At 45.3% G+C, this 16,108-nt stretch overlaps 1 protein-coding gene across 4 annotated transcripts in view; it reads right to left on the reverse strand.

Moving 5' to 3' along the window:
- plxna4 (plexin A4) overlaps positions 1-16,108 on the reverse strand; it is a 675,025-nt gene that overhangs the window by 70,393 nt on the left and 588,524 nt on the right. For all 4 annotated transcript variants that reach the window (XM_078553048.1, XM_078553047.1, XM_078553046.1 and 1 more), the window contains exon 22: positions 1,738-2,006. In XM_078553048.1, coding sequence (XP_078409174.1) covers positions 1,738-2,006 — 269 coding nt within the window. The remainder of the gene's footprint in view (positions 1-1,737; positions 2,007-16,108) is intronic.

A 16,108-nucleotide genomic window follows, 5' to 3' on the forward strand; every position in this document is an offset into this window, starting at 1 on the left:
CGAGCTCTGCTGCAGAGAACTCAGATGAGGACCTCGACAGGTCAGTAGAGAAGAGAACGCAGACACACATTGAGATGCTGTGTGCATTGGCTGGTCTGCCAGACAACTTGCTGCCTCTGTCAAGGAGCATGGGGGAGTCCGGCACCAAGTTGACAGAGGGTATTGTGGAGAGGCTGCCCTCTCCACAGCCTCTGCTCCATCTCTCCATTTTGCTGCAGATCCCAAGGCACTGTACCTGCTGCCCTCCCTGCCTACTTCAGCCTTCTTGTGGAAGGGTCACTAAATCCTTTGCCCAGCAGTACTCGCTGACAAATCCAGGAACCCACCACAACACTTCCAAACACACTCCAGGTGATTTCCAGGCACTTTACAAAAATGCCAAAGCTCTTAAAAATCATCTTACCTTCAATTTGGCCCTTTAAGTAGCTCTAGTACAAGGCCCACCTTGCAGCTTAACAATCATTGCTTCCAAAGTGATGCACAAATTTGTGGCCTGGACCAGGGTGCTGTTCGAAATTACTGGCCTCTGTTCAAAATGCCAGTGAGACAGCTAAATGAAGTTGAAGATTCAGTAAGGGGCTGCTCCTCCAATCACAGGTCATTACTCCCCTGTGCTTGCTGTGGATAGGGTCACTAGTGAGCCTATCAGTAGCACATGTGGGAGAGAAGCAGTCTCTGATTGGTGGACAGAAATTGCTGTGGAGCCCGGGGAGGAGAAGGTGCAAATGAGGGATCCTGGCCTTGCCTCAGCTGGTTGGGCTCTGTGATCTCAGGATAGCCTTCACAGGCTTCCAACGCATGCTGGGGTCACCGGTTATGAGTGCCCTTCTCAAAGAATTGGTGCTGCACAGGCTGGCAGCGCTGAGCGAAATGGCGCGAGGGCTCCATAGCGCAGGTGAATTTCATACCCCATAGGTTTGGTGCTGTTGATCTTTAATGCAACTCATATGGCAGCAAGAGGAGACACTTTTTTGACAGAGATAGCAGTTATTACTGGCAGGAAGCAAGGCATCTGCTCAGAGATAATACTGTGCAAGGAAGTACAAACATTGGCTGAAGATTGGTATGGACTTGAAGTCCAAGTATATCCTTTTTCAACTTCATTTGCCTGCCTTTTCAACATTGCTCTCTCTCTCTAATTGTCTCTTAGAAGCAATATAAACAGTCTGTTGAGTAAAAATATTCTGCTTGCATTCCCTTTTAACTCTTCACTCCTAACCTTGTGTCCCCTGCTGTTTGAACACTTCACCTTTGTGGGGAGGCAGTGGTATTGTCACTGGATTGGTAACCCAGGGTAATATTCAGGGGGCCCAGGTTCAAATCCCACCAGCAGATGGTGGAATTTGAATTCAATAAATATCTCGGGTTAAAAGTCTAATGATGACCATGAAACAATTGTCATAAAAAATCCATCTGGTTCACTAATGTCCTTTTAGGGAAGGAAATCTGCTGCCCTTACCTGGTCTGGCCTACATGTGACTCCAGACCCACAGAAATATGGCTGATTCTTAAAAATGCCCTCTGAACAAGGGCAGTTAGGGATGGGTAACAAATGCTGGCCAAGCCAGTGATGCCCACATTGCCATGAATGAATAAAAAAAAACAATGGGTTAACCTGCTTATCCCCAATAAGAATGTTTTTCTCTTACTGATCAGCCGTATTTGTGAATATTCCAACTGTAATTCTGGGATCTGAATTCTAAAATGGAGCTGGTGATCCAATCTGCAATATCTTACCTCCTCAATAGAAGCTTGGGATGGTTCTTGCTCTCCAGGTTCTTGTCAATGAGGTCAGAAAGCAGTTGCTTCAAGACATCGGTGGCATACTCCAGCTTAGTCTGAAGGACGGTCATGATTAGCGAAGCCACATTTCCTCGGTCCCTCATGGAGAAACTCCGCTGGGACTCCAGTGTCCGGATGAAGGTCAATAAGAACACTTTGTTGTTGATGAGCTGCCCAAACAGCGTCAAGCCCTTCTCCACCCGCTCTTGTCTATAGCCGGGAACCTTTGGGGAAGGCAAAGATCGAATCAATAATCAGGCACACAAAGTAATGCTCAGCAAGCCCTTCTCGTCTTGTTCACCCTCACCTCTCCCCAACCACTGCCAGCCCAATAGCCTGACATTGGTATGTGGGGACTGTTGTTTCTAACAATATATACAGCTGTACCATTAGATCAGGCTTGGCCAACCCATGTTCCGGATTGTGGTCCCTGAAGCTATTCAATGTGGTCCACAGAGCCACTGTTCAAGATGCCAGTGAGACAGCTAAATGATTCAGCAAGGGGCTGCTCCTCCAATCACAGGTCACTACTCCCCTGCGCTTGCTATGGATAGGGTCACTAGTGAGCCTATCAGTAGCACATGTGGGAGAGAAGCAGTCTCTGATTGGTCAAAGTTGCTGCAGGGCCCAGGGGGGCTCTGGAGAGAAAGAGACTCACAACCAGGGGAGTGTGTGAGAGAGAAAGGGAGAGAGTGTTTTTTTACTTTATTCTTTTATGGGATGTGGGGTTTGCTGGCAAGGCCAGGATTTGTTGCTCACCCCTAATTGCCCATGAAATAGCTTACTAGGCCACTTAAGAGGGCACTTAAGAATTAACTGCATTGCTGTGGGTCGGGGTCACATATAAGCCAGACCACGTAAGGATGGTAGATTTCCTTCCCTAAAGGGCATTAACAAGCCAGATGGGTTTTTATGATAAGCAATGATAGTTTCATGGTCACCATTACTGAGACAAGCTTCAATTCCAGGTTTTATTAATTGAATTTAAATTTCACCAGCTGCCATGGAGATTTGAACCCATGTTTCCTAGGCATTAGCCTAGAAATGGATTCCCAGGCCAGTAACATCACCACTACACCACCATCTCCCCATCTCCCCAAGTGTGCGAGTGAGAGTATGTGTGAGAGGGAGAGAGGAGTGAGAGTATGTGTGAGGGGGAAAGAGTGAGTGAGAGTATGTGTGAGAGGGAGAGAGCGAGTGAGAGTATGTGTGAGAGGGAGGGAGTGAGTGAGAGTATGTGTGAGAGGGAGGGAGCGAGTGAGAGTATGTGTAAGAGGGGGAGAGCGAGTGAGAGTATGTGTGAGAGGGAGAGAGCGAGTGAGAGTATGTGTGAGAGGGAGAGAGTGAGTGAGAGTATGTGTGAGAGGGAAAGAGTGAGTGAGAGTATGTGTGAGAGGGAGAGAGCGAGTGAGAGTATGTGTGAGAGGGAGAGAGTGAGTGAGAGCATGTGTGAGAGGGAAAGAGTGAGTGAGAGTATGTGTGAGAGGGAGAGAGCGAGTGAGAGTATGTGTGAGAGGGAGATAGTGAGTGAGAGTATGTGTGAGAGGGAGAGAGCGAGTGAGAGTCTGTGTGAGAGGGAGAGAGCGAGTGAGAGTATGTGTGAGAGGGAAAGAGTGAGTGAGAGTATGTGTGAGAGGGAAAGAGTGAGTGAGAGTACGTGTGAGAGGGAGAGAGCGAGTGAGAGTATGTGTGAGAGGGAAAGAGTGAGTGAGAGTATGTGTGAGAGGGAGAGAGCGAGTGAGAGTATGTGTGAGAGGGAGAGAGCGAGTGAGAGTATGTGTGAGGGGGAGAGAGTGAGTGAGAGTATATGTGAGAGGGAGAGAGTGAGTGAGAGTATGTGTGAGAGGGAGAGAGCGAGTGAGAGTATGTGTGAGAGGGAGAGAGCGAGTGAGAGTATGTGTGAGGGGGAGAGAGCGAGTGAGAGTATGTGTGAGAGGGAGAGAGCGAGTGAGAGTATGTGTGAGAGGGAGTGAGTGAGTGAGAGTATGTGTGAGAGGGAGTGAGTGAGTGAGAGTATGTGTGAGAGGGAGTGAGTGAGTGAGAGTATGTGTGAGGGGAGGGAGCGAGTGAGAGTATGTGTGAGAGGAACAGAGCGATTGAGAGTATGTGTGAGAGGGAGAGAGTGAGAGTATGTGTAAGAGGGAGAGAGCGAGTGAGAGTATGTGTGAGAGGGAAAGAGCGAGTGAGAGTATGTGTGAGAGGGAGGGAGCGAGTGAGAGTATGTGTGAGAGGGAAAGAGCGAGTGAGAGTAAGTGTGAGAGGGAGGGAGAGAATGAGAGTATGTGTGAGAGGGAGGGAGCGAGTGAGAGTATGTGTGAGAGGGAGGGAGAGAGTGAGAGTATGTGTGAGAGGGAGGGAGCGAGTGAGAGTATGTGTGAGAGGGAGGGAGCGAGTGAGAGTATGTGTGAGATGGAGAGAGTGAGTGAGAGTATGTGTGAGAGGGAGAGAGCGAGTGAGAGTATGTGTGAGAGGGAGGGAGCGAGTGAGAGTATGTGTGAGAGGGAGGGAGAGAGTGAGAGTATGTGTGAGAGGGAGGGAGCGAGTGAGAGTATGTGTGAGACGGAGAGAGTGAGTGACAGTACACGTGAGAGTGAGAGTGAGAGTGTGAGAGAGTGTGAAAGAATGTAGAGAATATGCGTTTGAGAGAGTGTGTGTGTGCACGTGTGGGGGTGTCTGGCTCATTCCCAGACTCGGGATTCTCAGTCACCCTCATCCCCACACACCCACACACCCACACAAAGTCACACCCATTCTCACAGTGAGTGAGGGTGAGTGAGCAAGCACCCTTGAGACTGGGAGTGAGCCGGCACACCCACATTCACCCTCTTACACGCTAATGGTAATTTTTATTAATTACTCTTTTTTATTATTATTATTAGTTTATTGTTTTGTCATTACTTTGTTTCTCTCTCAGCAAGTTGTTTATTTTCTTCATACTCAACGTTTTTAAGTGAGGATAAAATGGAAACGTAGGCCCCACGCAAAAAAAGGTTGGACAAGACTATCTATCTATACACGCTACTGTAGATGCAATGTATGCAAAAGGTAGAATGAGTTAAAATCTGAGAAAATTCATTTACAGAAAGAAAACGATTGGACTTGTTGAGTGTCATCAACCCTAAAGATTGAGAAAATTATCTCTATGTTTCATAATGAGTTGGTGTATCGAAGAAAACAAGAAGCTGTTGGGACAGGAGCGGATTGTTAAGGCCCAATAATTCTCCATGATGCTTTTCACCACATCCCCTCAGTCCTTTCCATCTCTGAGAAATATTTGATGGTTTCAACTACATGTCCACTGATTCACGCTGTCCAAGGTCTGGCCAATAGTTTCAGAAAGCACCTGTTTTCAGATATCTATGGTGTAGTCAATGGGATTGTTAACCCTTCAAGGTTGCAGGTCAGAGGCTGGGTATTCTGTGGTGAGTAACTCATCTCCTGACTCACCAAAGCTTGTCCCCCATCTACAAGGTACAAGTCAGGAGTGTAACGGAATACTCTCCATTTGCCTGGAAGAGGGCAACTCTAACAACATTCAAGAAGCTTGACACAGTCCAGAACAAAGCAGCCCGCTTGATCGGCACTTCATCCACCATCTTAAACATTCATTCCCTCCACCATCACAACCTCTAGCGCCTAGAACAACAAGGGCAGCAGGTGCATGGGAACACCACTACCTGTAGGTTCCCCACAAAGTCCAGAATGGTCCTGAAGTTCAGAATTACCAGAATGGGTGAGGGATTTTATCTACAAGGTTAGGTTGGAGAAGCTGGGGCTGTTCTCTTTGGAGCAACGGGGTTTGAGGAGAGATTTGATAGAGGTGTACAAGGCAACGGCAGGTTTTGGCAGGGTAGACAAAGGAAAGCTGTTCCCATTAGCAGATGGCACTAGGACTGGGGAACACAGATTTTAGGTTTTGGGAAAGAGATGTTGGGAGGTGGGGGGGAATGGGAGGGGTGGGGGAATGCAGAGGGGATGTGAGGATGAATCTTTTTACGCAGCGAGTGTTAATTGCATGAAACTCGCTCCTTACAACGGCGGTGGAAGCAGAGGTGATGAATGATTTCCAAAGGAAATTGGACGGATACTTGAGGGAAATAAACTTACTTAGGGTTACGGGGACAAAGTGGAGGAATGGGACTGACTGGTTTGCTCTACAGAGAACCAGCACAGACTTGATGGGCTGAATGGCCTCCTTCCACGTCATAATCTCTCTAAGGCTTTAAGTCACAAACCTTTCTGAATTGGAAATATAACGTCCTTCTGTCATTGTCTCTGGGTCAAAATCCTGGAGATCTGCAGTAACAGCACTGCAGGAGTATTTCCACCACACAGACCTAAGCAGTTCAAGAAGGCAGCTCACCGTCGCCTTCTCAAGGGCAGTTAGGGATGGGCGATAACTGCTGGCCCAGCCAGAAACACCCACATCCCATGAATGAATAAGAGAAAAAGACATTGCCCTAGAGTCTCATGTATTCAGTGATCGATTTCCTGGATGCTGTGTGAGTAAACCAGGAGAAAAATCATTGGGGCCTTAAAAAGAATTGTCTTTACTTTTTTTGAAAGCTTATGGTTTATTGGTTATAAAAATATCGGAGGTGACGAAAGGTCATGTGGTGAAACCCTTGCGCTCGAGTTTTGTTTGAAGGACGCTTATGATTTATGGAGCAGCCTTTATATTGCTTGGTTCAATGGCCTTCTCTGCTAACTTACTTCATAACTCAGTTACCACAGAACCACAGGATGAGGCCATTCAGCCCAACATGCCTTTGCTGGCTCTTTGAAAGAGTCATGCAATAAGTCTCATTCCCCTGGCCTTTCCCCATAGCCTAGCAATTTCTTCCCTTTCAAGACTTCAATTCCCTGTTGAACGTTATTTATTGAATCTGCTTCCATCACCCTTTCAGGCAGCGCATTCCAGATCAGAACAACTCATGATGCAAATGAAACTCTCATCTCTCTTCTGGATCCTCCACAGTCACAGCAATAACGAGAAGGAAAATATGATGAAGGCGCGTTGCATGTCAAAATTAATTTTTCTTTCTGTGAATTATCTCAGAGTTTCTCTAGATGTTCCGCCCACTATGTGCATGGATTTCTAACGCTACACTGTCATCTCATGGCCCGTGTGTGGGCACCTTTTGGGCTAAAAACAGCTGTGATGGTTGCTTGAGAACAATCCCTACTGCAACAAAGTTCACAACCACTTTGAAGCAGTTTCAATTTCTTTCAAAGTGCCTGAGCAAAGCTACCATCAATGCAAAATATTAACAGACACACTTCTCTTCAGAATTTGACAAAGATGATATTACCCTTTTAATATTTTGTGTGTGCATTTTTGATCTCATCAAGCACTCAAGTGGTTGCGATGAGTTACAAGTAGAGTACCTCTCTCTGCAATCTGCTCCAAAGACGGAATTTCAGCTCTAACCCAGCGCATTGTGAAATTCTTCAAACTCGTACAATGCTCTCTCTCTCTGCCCATATCCATAAGGAAACACATCAAGTGTGTTTAAACTCCTTTCTCGAGATCGATAAGGCTATTCGATGCGTGCTAGCTCAGCCGTCGAAGGCGCCCTGTCCCGATCACAACCGTTTCTTGAACGAGCCCTGTACTTCTTTCTCTCCCCTAACCTGTCCAAAAGGCCATTCCAAATAGCCATCATTCTGTGTGAGCAAGAATCTTTTTGACACCAGCCCAGATCTTGCCTTTTGCTGGTTTTGAACTTCCTTGTCATGGCTTAATTTGCAGTCATGCTCCAGGTTTCTGCACTATTTCCTGTCATAGATATGTCTATTGAAGCTCCCATTAGTCACTTCCTCTCTGAGCCACCTCAGTTTGACGTAGGGGCCTTACAGTCAACAGACGAAGAGACACTTTCCTCACATCAGCCTGGGTCAGATTTGAATGCACATCCCAGAGGAAGACCAGAGACCAATCCCCTGAACCACCCTTTGAAGACCTTTGATGTTACTTACAGAGTCAGAGTGCTGAATGAAAGCAGTTACTTAGTACCAGTTTTATGCACTTGTTCAAGTAGGGAATTCAGTGAGGGGCAAGTTGAAAAAGACTAACATTAGCTACATAATACCTTATTAAGAGCTTCCTACAATGCCTGGGGCAGCAGTGCAAGTTGGAGCTGTGGAATTTAAATTGAGCTCGATTCCCTTTCGAAATGCTTGGCAAGAATTCCACCCCCACCCCCCCCCCCGCCCCCCCCACTTTATAGCCTCATTAACAAGCTGACAGCTTGTGACTTTTAAAGCCATTTTCTGTGGTAAATAAGACAAAGAATTATCTTTATAGAAGTGAAGTAGTTTATAAATAATTACAAGCCATACTTTCTACTTTGGTGGAAGAATGCTGCATAGAAAGCCCCAGGCAAAATATATCACAGAAACTTTTATTGCCAATCTTTGTCTGACTGCAGTCAATTAGGAAAGCAATTCAGAAATGGACAGTATCTGGGCCCTCATTTGATTCTGCACTTGTACAGGTGATTTGGTTCAGAGACCGGAAATAGTGAAGTGCTAAAACTGATTTACAGTGACAGCACCCAACACACCAGACTGTCACTCAAAACTATCCCAACCGACAGTTTTCCCCAGTCGGTTGTGGCTTGCTGATTTAGAGACAGAAATGTTAGGTTGTAAATCTGAGATTAAAAACAGAAAGTGCTGGAAAATCGTGGAGCGGATTAGTGGCAGCATCCTGCCTCAGGTACACAGACACCTCAGACAGAAGCCCTGTCCCACCAGGTCTCATCAGTTGGTGAGGCTGATTAGCTTCAATTAGAGTACGGTGTCCAGTTTTGGTCTCCCCACATTGTGAGCGATTTTACACAGAATTGCACAGAGCCTCGAGCACAGAAACAGGCCGATCAGCCCAACCAGTCCGTGCTGGTGTTTACACCCCACACAAGGCTCCTCCCACCCCTCTTCATCTCACCCCATCAGCACATCCTTCTATTCCTTTCTCCCTCCCTCATGTGTTTATCTAACTTCCCCTTAAATGCATCCATGCTGTTCATCTCAACTATGCCTTGTAACAGCAAATTCCACATTCTAGTCACTCTTCAGGTCAAGAAATATCCCCCTAAATTCCCTATTGTATTCATTAGTGACTATTTAATATTCGCGATCCATAATTGTTGTCTCCCTAATAAATATAAAATAGAACTTGCATTTATATAGCGTTTTTCACAACCACCAGATCCCCCAAAACGCTTTTCAGCCGCAGAATTACATTTTTGAAGTGTTGTCACTGTTATAATGTAGGAAATACGTGCACAGCAAGCTCCCACAAACAGCAATGTGATAATGCCCAGATAATCTGTTTCTGGCCAAGACGCTGGAAAAAAAACTCCCCTGCTCTTTTATGGTGCCGTGGGGTCTTTAACATTCACCCGAGAGAGGAGACAGAGCCTCGGTTTAATGTCTCGCCTGTAAGGTAGCACCTCCGACAGTGTCGTGTTACACTGGGGTGTCAGCCTAGAGTTTGTGCTCAACTCCTGGAGTGGGACTTGAACCCACGCCTTCTGACTAAGAGTGCTCCCAGCCATCGCTGGAATTCCACGATTGAAAGATCTTTTCTACATCTACCGTATCAAAACCCTTCATAACTTCAAGGCCTCGATTAGGTCACCCTTCAACCTTCACTTTTCTGGAAAAAATAGCCCCAGACTGTTAAGCCTTTCATGATAAAATTTCCTCCCAGATCTGGTATCATGCTTATGATTTATTTTTTGCACTTTCTCCAGTGCCTTTTTTTTGTATATTATAACCAGAACTGTGAACAGCAATCAGGTGTGGCCTGACCTTTTGAGGTTTTGGAAAGGGTGCAGATGAGGGTCCCAATTCCCAGTTCAAAGGATCCGAGGTACCAACCAAGATAGGCTCAAAAACATGGGACACTTTAAGGAAGTGTAGATTTGGGGCTGTTTTGACTGAGATTCAGAAGGTTATGAAGGAGATAAGATTGTGTTTGTGTAGACAGTTCATTTCAACTAAGGAAGTTAAGTGTCACAATGTCAAGATACGTAAGGCCAGAATGATATTAGATATAGAAGGTGGTTCCTTTCCAAGGGAATAATGGACCTGTAGGACAGGCTGCCAGCCTGTGCACTGAACTTTGATTTGTGGAATTCCTCTTAGCAAGAACTAGCCCTGTTTCTAGCTGGGGCAGAGGTCACCTCATACAGAAACAGGTACCATATAATGACAATCTGGGCCAGAGTGGTCTCCTGGAATAGTTTCGAATTTCTAAGGGGATAGGAGAGGGGTTTTCCAGACTTTTTTTCCGTTAGCTGCTGCCCGTGTCTAAACTTGCACCACGTCCCGTTCTCCTGTCACCCCTGTGCTCGTTGACCTACGTTGGCTCCCGGTCAAGCAATGACTTGACTTTAATTTCTCAACTTTGTTTTAAAATCCCTCCATACCCGGCCTTGTCCCTCCCTAACTCTGTGACCTTCTCCAGCCCCATAACCCTCCGAGATATCTGGGTTCCTCCAATTCTGGCCTCCTGACCCTCCATCAATGGAGGCCATGCCTTCAAATGCTTAGGTGCTAAACTCTGAAATTCTCTCCCTGCACCTCTCTACCTCACTTTCTTCCTTTAAGACACTGCTTAAAACCTACCTCTTTGACCAAACTTTTGGTCATTTGACTGAATAGTTCCTTTGTGGCTCGGTGTCATATTTTGCTTTAAAATGTTCCTGTTGAGTGGGTATTTATTTACATTAAAATGCCATATATACCTAAGTTGTTGCTGTTAACCCATCTGGAATTTTGTTTCCTTTTTTTTTTGCCTCTTCCCGGAGATTAGATCATTTCCAGGAGGGTTAAGCAACTCCTGCATTCTGATGTACAAAACATCCCACTTGTATGGGATAGGCTGGATGAACCAGAGGGTCTCCAGCCTGTCACATAAGAAATAGGAGCATTAGTAGGCCATTCAGCCCTTCGAGCTGGTTCCACCATTCAATGATATCATGGCTGGTGTTCTACTTCAACACCCTTTTCCTGGATGATCCCCGTATCCCTTGATGTTTTTAATATGTAGAAATCTAACTATCTCTGTCTTGAACATACGACTGAGCCTCCCTAGCCCTCTGGAGCAGAGAATTCCAAAGATTCACCGCCCTCTGAGTGAAGAAATCCCTCCTCATCTGAGTCCTAAACGACCTGCCCCTTATTCTGAGACGGTGTCCCCTGGTTCTAGAACCCCTAGCCAGGGGGGCATCCTTCCGGCATCTACCCAGTCGAGCCCCGTAAGAATTTTGTATGTTTGAATGAGATCACCTCTCATTCTTACAAGGTCCAGAGAATAAAGGCCCAGTCTATTTCATCGTTCCTCACTGGACAATTCCTCCATCCCAGGAATTTATTTAGCAAACCTTCATTGTACTCCCTCTATGGCAAATATATCTTTCCTTAGGTAAGGAGACCAAATCTGCACACAATACTCCAGGTGCAGTCTCACCAAGGCTCTATATGTTTGCAGTAAGGCATCTTTACTCCTATACTCAAATCCTCTTACAATAAAGGCCAACATACCATTTGCCTTCTTCATTGCTTGCTGTCTGTTTAACCATTAACAGCTCCCTGGTGTTATGCAGACCAGATAATGGGGATTGATAATTGTATTACCAAAGACCAACTAAGTTCCAATCCCCCAGGGTTAGATAAGTCCCCTTATGGTGCAACATCCCTTGAGGAGGCCCCCCTCTCTCCTTCACTTCCTGCATGAGCTGATTGTGTATTTTCGCCATCTTTTTATGATTGTGGAATCTGTTCCATTGGAAAGTCAAAGGTTAAAATTGCATTCTCTTCGTGTGATGATGCTATTATGGACAAGAAAAAGGTCCTATTGTTAACTGGACCCTGCAGCACCATTTGGAGTAGAAATATCAAGCCCAAACTAGACATAAACGGGCTTTCAGAACAAAGATTGCCTTGAAATATAAGGAAAGACTTGCATTTATATGACTTTCATGACCACAGCATGTCCCGAGGCTCTTTACAGCCAATGAAGTACTTCTTTTGAAGTATAGTTACTGTTGTAATGTAGGAAACATGGCAGCCAGTTTATACATAGCAGGCTCCTACAAATAGCAATATGACAACAGGAACATAGGAAAGGGGCAGGAGGCCATTCAGCCCTCAAGTCTGTCCCACCATTCAATAAAATAATTGTCGATCAATATCTTAATTCTATCCACTTGGCTTAGCTCCTTATCCTTTAATAACTTTGGCTAAACAAATCTATCGATCATAGATGTAAACTTATGAATTGAGCTAGCATCGCTACTGTTAGTGGGAGTGTGTTCCACAACTCTACCGCCCATTGAACGAAGAAGTGTTTCCTAACGTATCTCGTAAGGCTGCGTTTGCTGCATGTGCAGTCAGTATGTGTGGCCGCCATCTTTATAGGGGGCAATGGGCAGCGGGGGCAATGGGCGGCAGGGTGCATGCGCGGTGATCACTGGCCTTGGGATTGGGAATATTACTGCGCTGGCAGTATCAAGTTACTGGTGTTTGTAAAATAACTTTGACAATACAAAATATGCATGAAAACCTCAATCCTTCAAACCTAGCATTATTGATATGGTTGGCATAAAAACGCCAACAGAAACAACAGATGATAAAGTAACTTAAACACCTAAAGATCAGAAAGCATATCAGTGGTTTACATTACTCCATCATTTGAATTGTCATTCAGCTTGGAATCATGTGAAAAGTGTTTTTGCAATAAGAAACCAATAATTCAGTGAAAAATGAACTGACTCAAAAAAAATTAAGTGGAAGCTGCTGCTGGGAATTTCTTTAGTGTGATCAAAGGGAAAGGATAAACCTAACAATAGTGCGGTACAAAAGACCACAATGATTTACACTTGCGAGTTTTTATGCCCTGTTGGCGACCATCTTGCGCTGGCAGGAGTTAGTGATCTTGTAAGTGGCCTGGCTCTGATTTTAAATTCTATGCCCTTGTCCAGATAACCTGTTGTTTTTTAAATGATGGTGTCAGGATACTGGGAGGAATTCACCTGTTCTTCGAAATAGCGCTGTGGGATGTTAAGCCTCAAATTGAGCTGCCTCTCATTTAACCCCTCATCCCAAAGACAGCACCTCTGACAGTGCAGCATTCTCTCAGTACTAACCCTCTGACAGTGCAGCATTCTCTAAGTACTAACGCTCTGACAGTGCAGCATTCTCTAAGTACTAACGCTCTGACAGTGCAGCATTCTCTTAGTACTAACCCTCTGACAGTGCAGCATTCTCTTAGTACTAACCCTCTGACAGTGCAGCATTCTCTCAGTACTAATCCTCTGACAGTGCAGCATTCTCTCAGTACTAATCCTCTGACAGTGCAGAATTCTCTCAGTACTAAACCTCTGACAGTGCAGCATTCTCTCAGTACTAACCCTCTGACAGTGCAGCATTCTCTCAGTACTAATCCTCTGACAGTACAGCATTCTCTCAGTAATAACCCTCTGACAGTGCAGCATTCTCTCAGTACTAATCCTCTGACAGTGCAGCATTCTCTCAGTACTAACCCTCTGACAATGCAGCATTCTCTCAGTACTAACCCTCTGACAGTGCAGCATTCTCTCAGTACTAACCCTCTGACAGTGCAGCATTCTCTCAGTACTAACCCTCTGACAGTGCAGCATTCTCTCAGTACTAACCCTCTGACAGTGCAGCATTCTCTCAGTACTAACCCTCTGACAGTGCAGCATTCTCTCAGTACTAACCCTCTGACAGTGCAGCATTCTCTCAGTACTAACCCTCTGACAGTGCAGCATTCTCTCAGTACTAACCGTCTGACAGTGCAGCATTCTCTCAGTACTGCTTTGAAGCATCAGCCTAGATTTTCTACACAAGTCTCTGAAGTGAGACTTGAACCAGGATCCTTTGGCTACCGACTAAGTTGTGACTGACAGTGTAGGACATCTGTTGAAGCTAATTTTGCTTCCATTTATCTCACCAATATGGCTGCTTCCTATATCACAAAGTGAGTGCTGTACATGCAACTTGAGGTTTCAATAGCGGGTCCTCGTGATAACTATCACTCATTATACGGACAAAACAGTACAATTATGGTTCTTCCCCCACAGCCCTTACTGGTGTTTGCTTTTCCTTGTCTACAGCTGGCGGCTGGTGCTAGGGACAGGGTTTCACTGAGTTCACCAACTCTCTGGCACTGAGGTAAGCCACAATGCCTCTGGAATTCTGTCCCAGCCTGAGTTGCGATCTGAACGTGTGAGCCAGGGACGAGAGTGTTGGCCGCCATTTAGTTGAATTACATAAAATTTCCAGCACAGAAACAGGCCATTCAGTCTATGCTCCACATGAGCTGCCTACACCACTCTTCGCCTAACCCTACAGCTTCTATCCCTTTCTCCAACATGTGTGCAGCTAGCTTCCCCTTAAATGCATCTATGTTTTATGCCCGTTCTATGTTCCAATCACTCTCTGAGTAAAGAAATTTCTCCTGAATTCCCTTATTGGTGACAATTTTAAATTTATGGTCCCTAGTTTTGGACTCACCCACAAGTCGAAACATCTTCCCTTTCTTTACTCTATCAAACCCATTGAGAATTTCGAAGACCTCTATCAGCCTCCTCTTCTCAACCAGAGCAGGGGTGATCAGGACCCAGCTCAATATCCACACACAAACACTTTCCCAGCAGGGGGATCTGGACATTGATCAGGAGCGGAGACCCAAGACGATACTTCCACTTTCTATCTTGAGCAGCACCAAGACCCAGGCTGAGGCCGCCTAACACAACCCAGAGCAGTAACTTAACTGAAAGCCTTCCTCATATGGCTCAGTACAATACCAGAGCAACCATACCCTCAGACAATAGAGGAGGGTATATAGGAGGGGATGGTGGCATAGTGGTAATGTCATTGAACTAATAACCCAAGAAGCTCAGGCTAAAGGCCTGTGCCTGTGGGTGTGGGTTCAAATCCTACCATGGCAGCTGGTGGAATTTAAATTCAATTAATATAACCAGAATAATAAACTAGTGTAATGGTGAACATAAAACTATCATTGATTGGTGTAAAGACCCATCTGGTTCACTAATGTCCCTTTAGGGGAGGAAATCTGCTGTCCTTACCTGGTCTGGCCTACAAGTGAGTCCAGACCCAGAGCAATGTGGCTAACTCTTAACTTCTCCCTGAAATATTCAATTCAAGGGCAATCAGGGATAGGCAACAAATGGGACAGAATGCCCACACCCCTTTAAAGAATAAAGGGAAAAAAAATTCGCAACAGCAGCTACTTGCATTTATATAGCACCTTTAACATTCCAAGGAACGTTATCAAACTGAAGTTGACAACGAGTCACGTAAGGAGATATTGGGTGACTAAAAACTTGAGCAAAGTTTTAAGAAGCATCTTAAAGAAGGAGACAAGGCTACAGAAGTGGGGAGGTTTAGGGAAGTAATTCTAGAGCTAAGGGCCTAAGTAGCTAAAGGCACAGCCATCATCGTTGGGGCAAAGGGAATCACTGGTGCATAAGAGGCCAGATTTGAAGCAGCACAGATATATCAGAGGGTTGTGGAGCTGGAGGAATTTACAGGGATAAAGAGGGGAGAGGGTGAGTTCCCCATTATGTCTTATAGAGTCTTGTTCTGCAAGATGTGAAGACTGGTTTTTGTATTAAAGCTTGCCTTCAAGAGTAACCTTCAAAAGGGAATCGGGCAAAAACTTGAAGGATAAAAAAATTGCAGTTATGGGAAATGCAGAGGGAGGAGGGCCAACTGAATTGCTCTTTGAAAGAGCCAGTACAGACCCAAGGGGCTGAATAGCCTCATTCTGCAATGTATCATCCTGCAATTTTATCAACTGGAAACATGGCTTCCACTTTTACGATAAATTGGTGCTTCACTGGACGGACCGACAAAATATTGAACAAGAACAAAAAATAATGGGAAGGTAAGCAGTGAGCTAATTTTATGAAGTCTCTAGTATTTATGAGACTACTTGATTTAACTAATGCTAGAAATAGAAAGGGGACGATGACTGGACATAGAACGAGGGTGACATGAAGGCAATCTGTGAAGCGATGAATAATGGTCAAGGTAAGTGGGTCTGCCGCTTGCTGGGCAATGTGCTCAGCTGCCAGGAGCCGTGATCCTGGGCTGCTTAGAGGCATCCAAATGACAGGAAATAAATAGACAGCAAAGGAGGAAATTGGTTCTCTTGGGTAGTATACAGTTTACAGCCTCTTTATCAAACCCACTAAAACATGGATGATTATATTTCACACCTCATACTATTTTCTCCCAAGTTTCACTTCAAAAGCCATAAGGATAG

Source organism: Cetorhinus maximus, chromosome 12 (assembly GCF_964194155.1).
Source record: "Cetorhinus maximus chromosome 12, sCetMax3.hap1.1, whole genome shotgun sequence".
In the NCBI taxonomy this organism is placed as follows: Eukaryota; Metazoa; Chordata; class Chondrichthyes; order Lamniformes; family Cetorhinidae; genus Cetorhinus; species Cetorhinus maximus.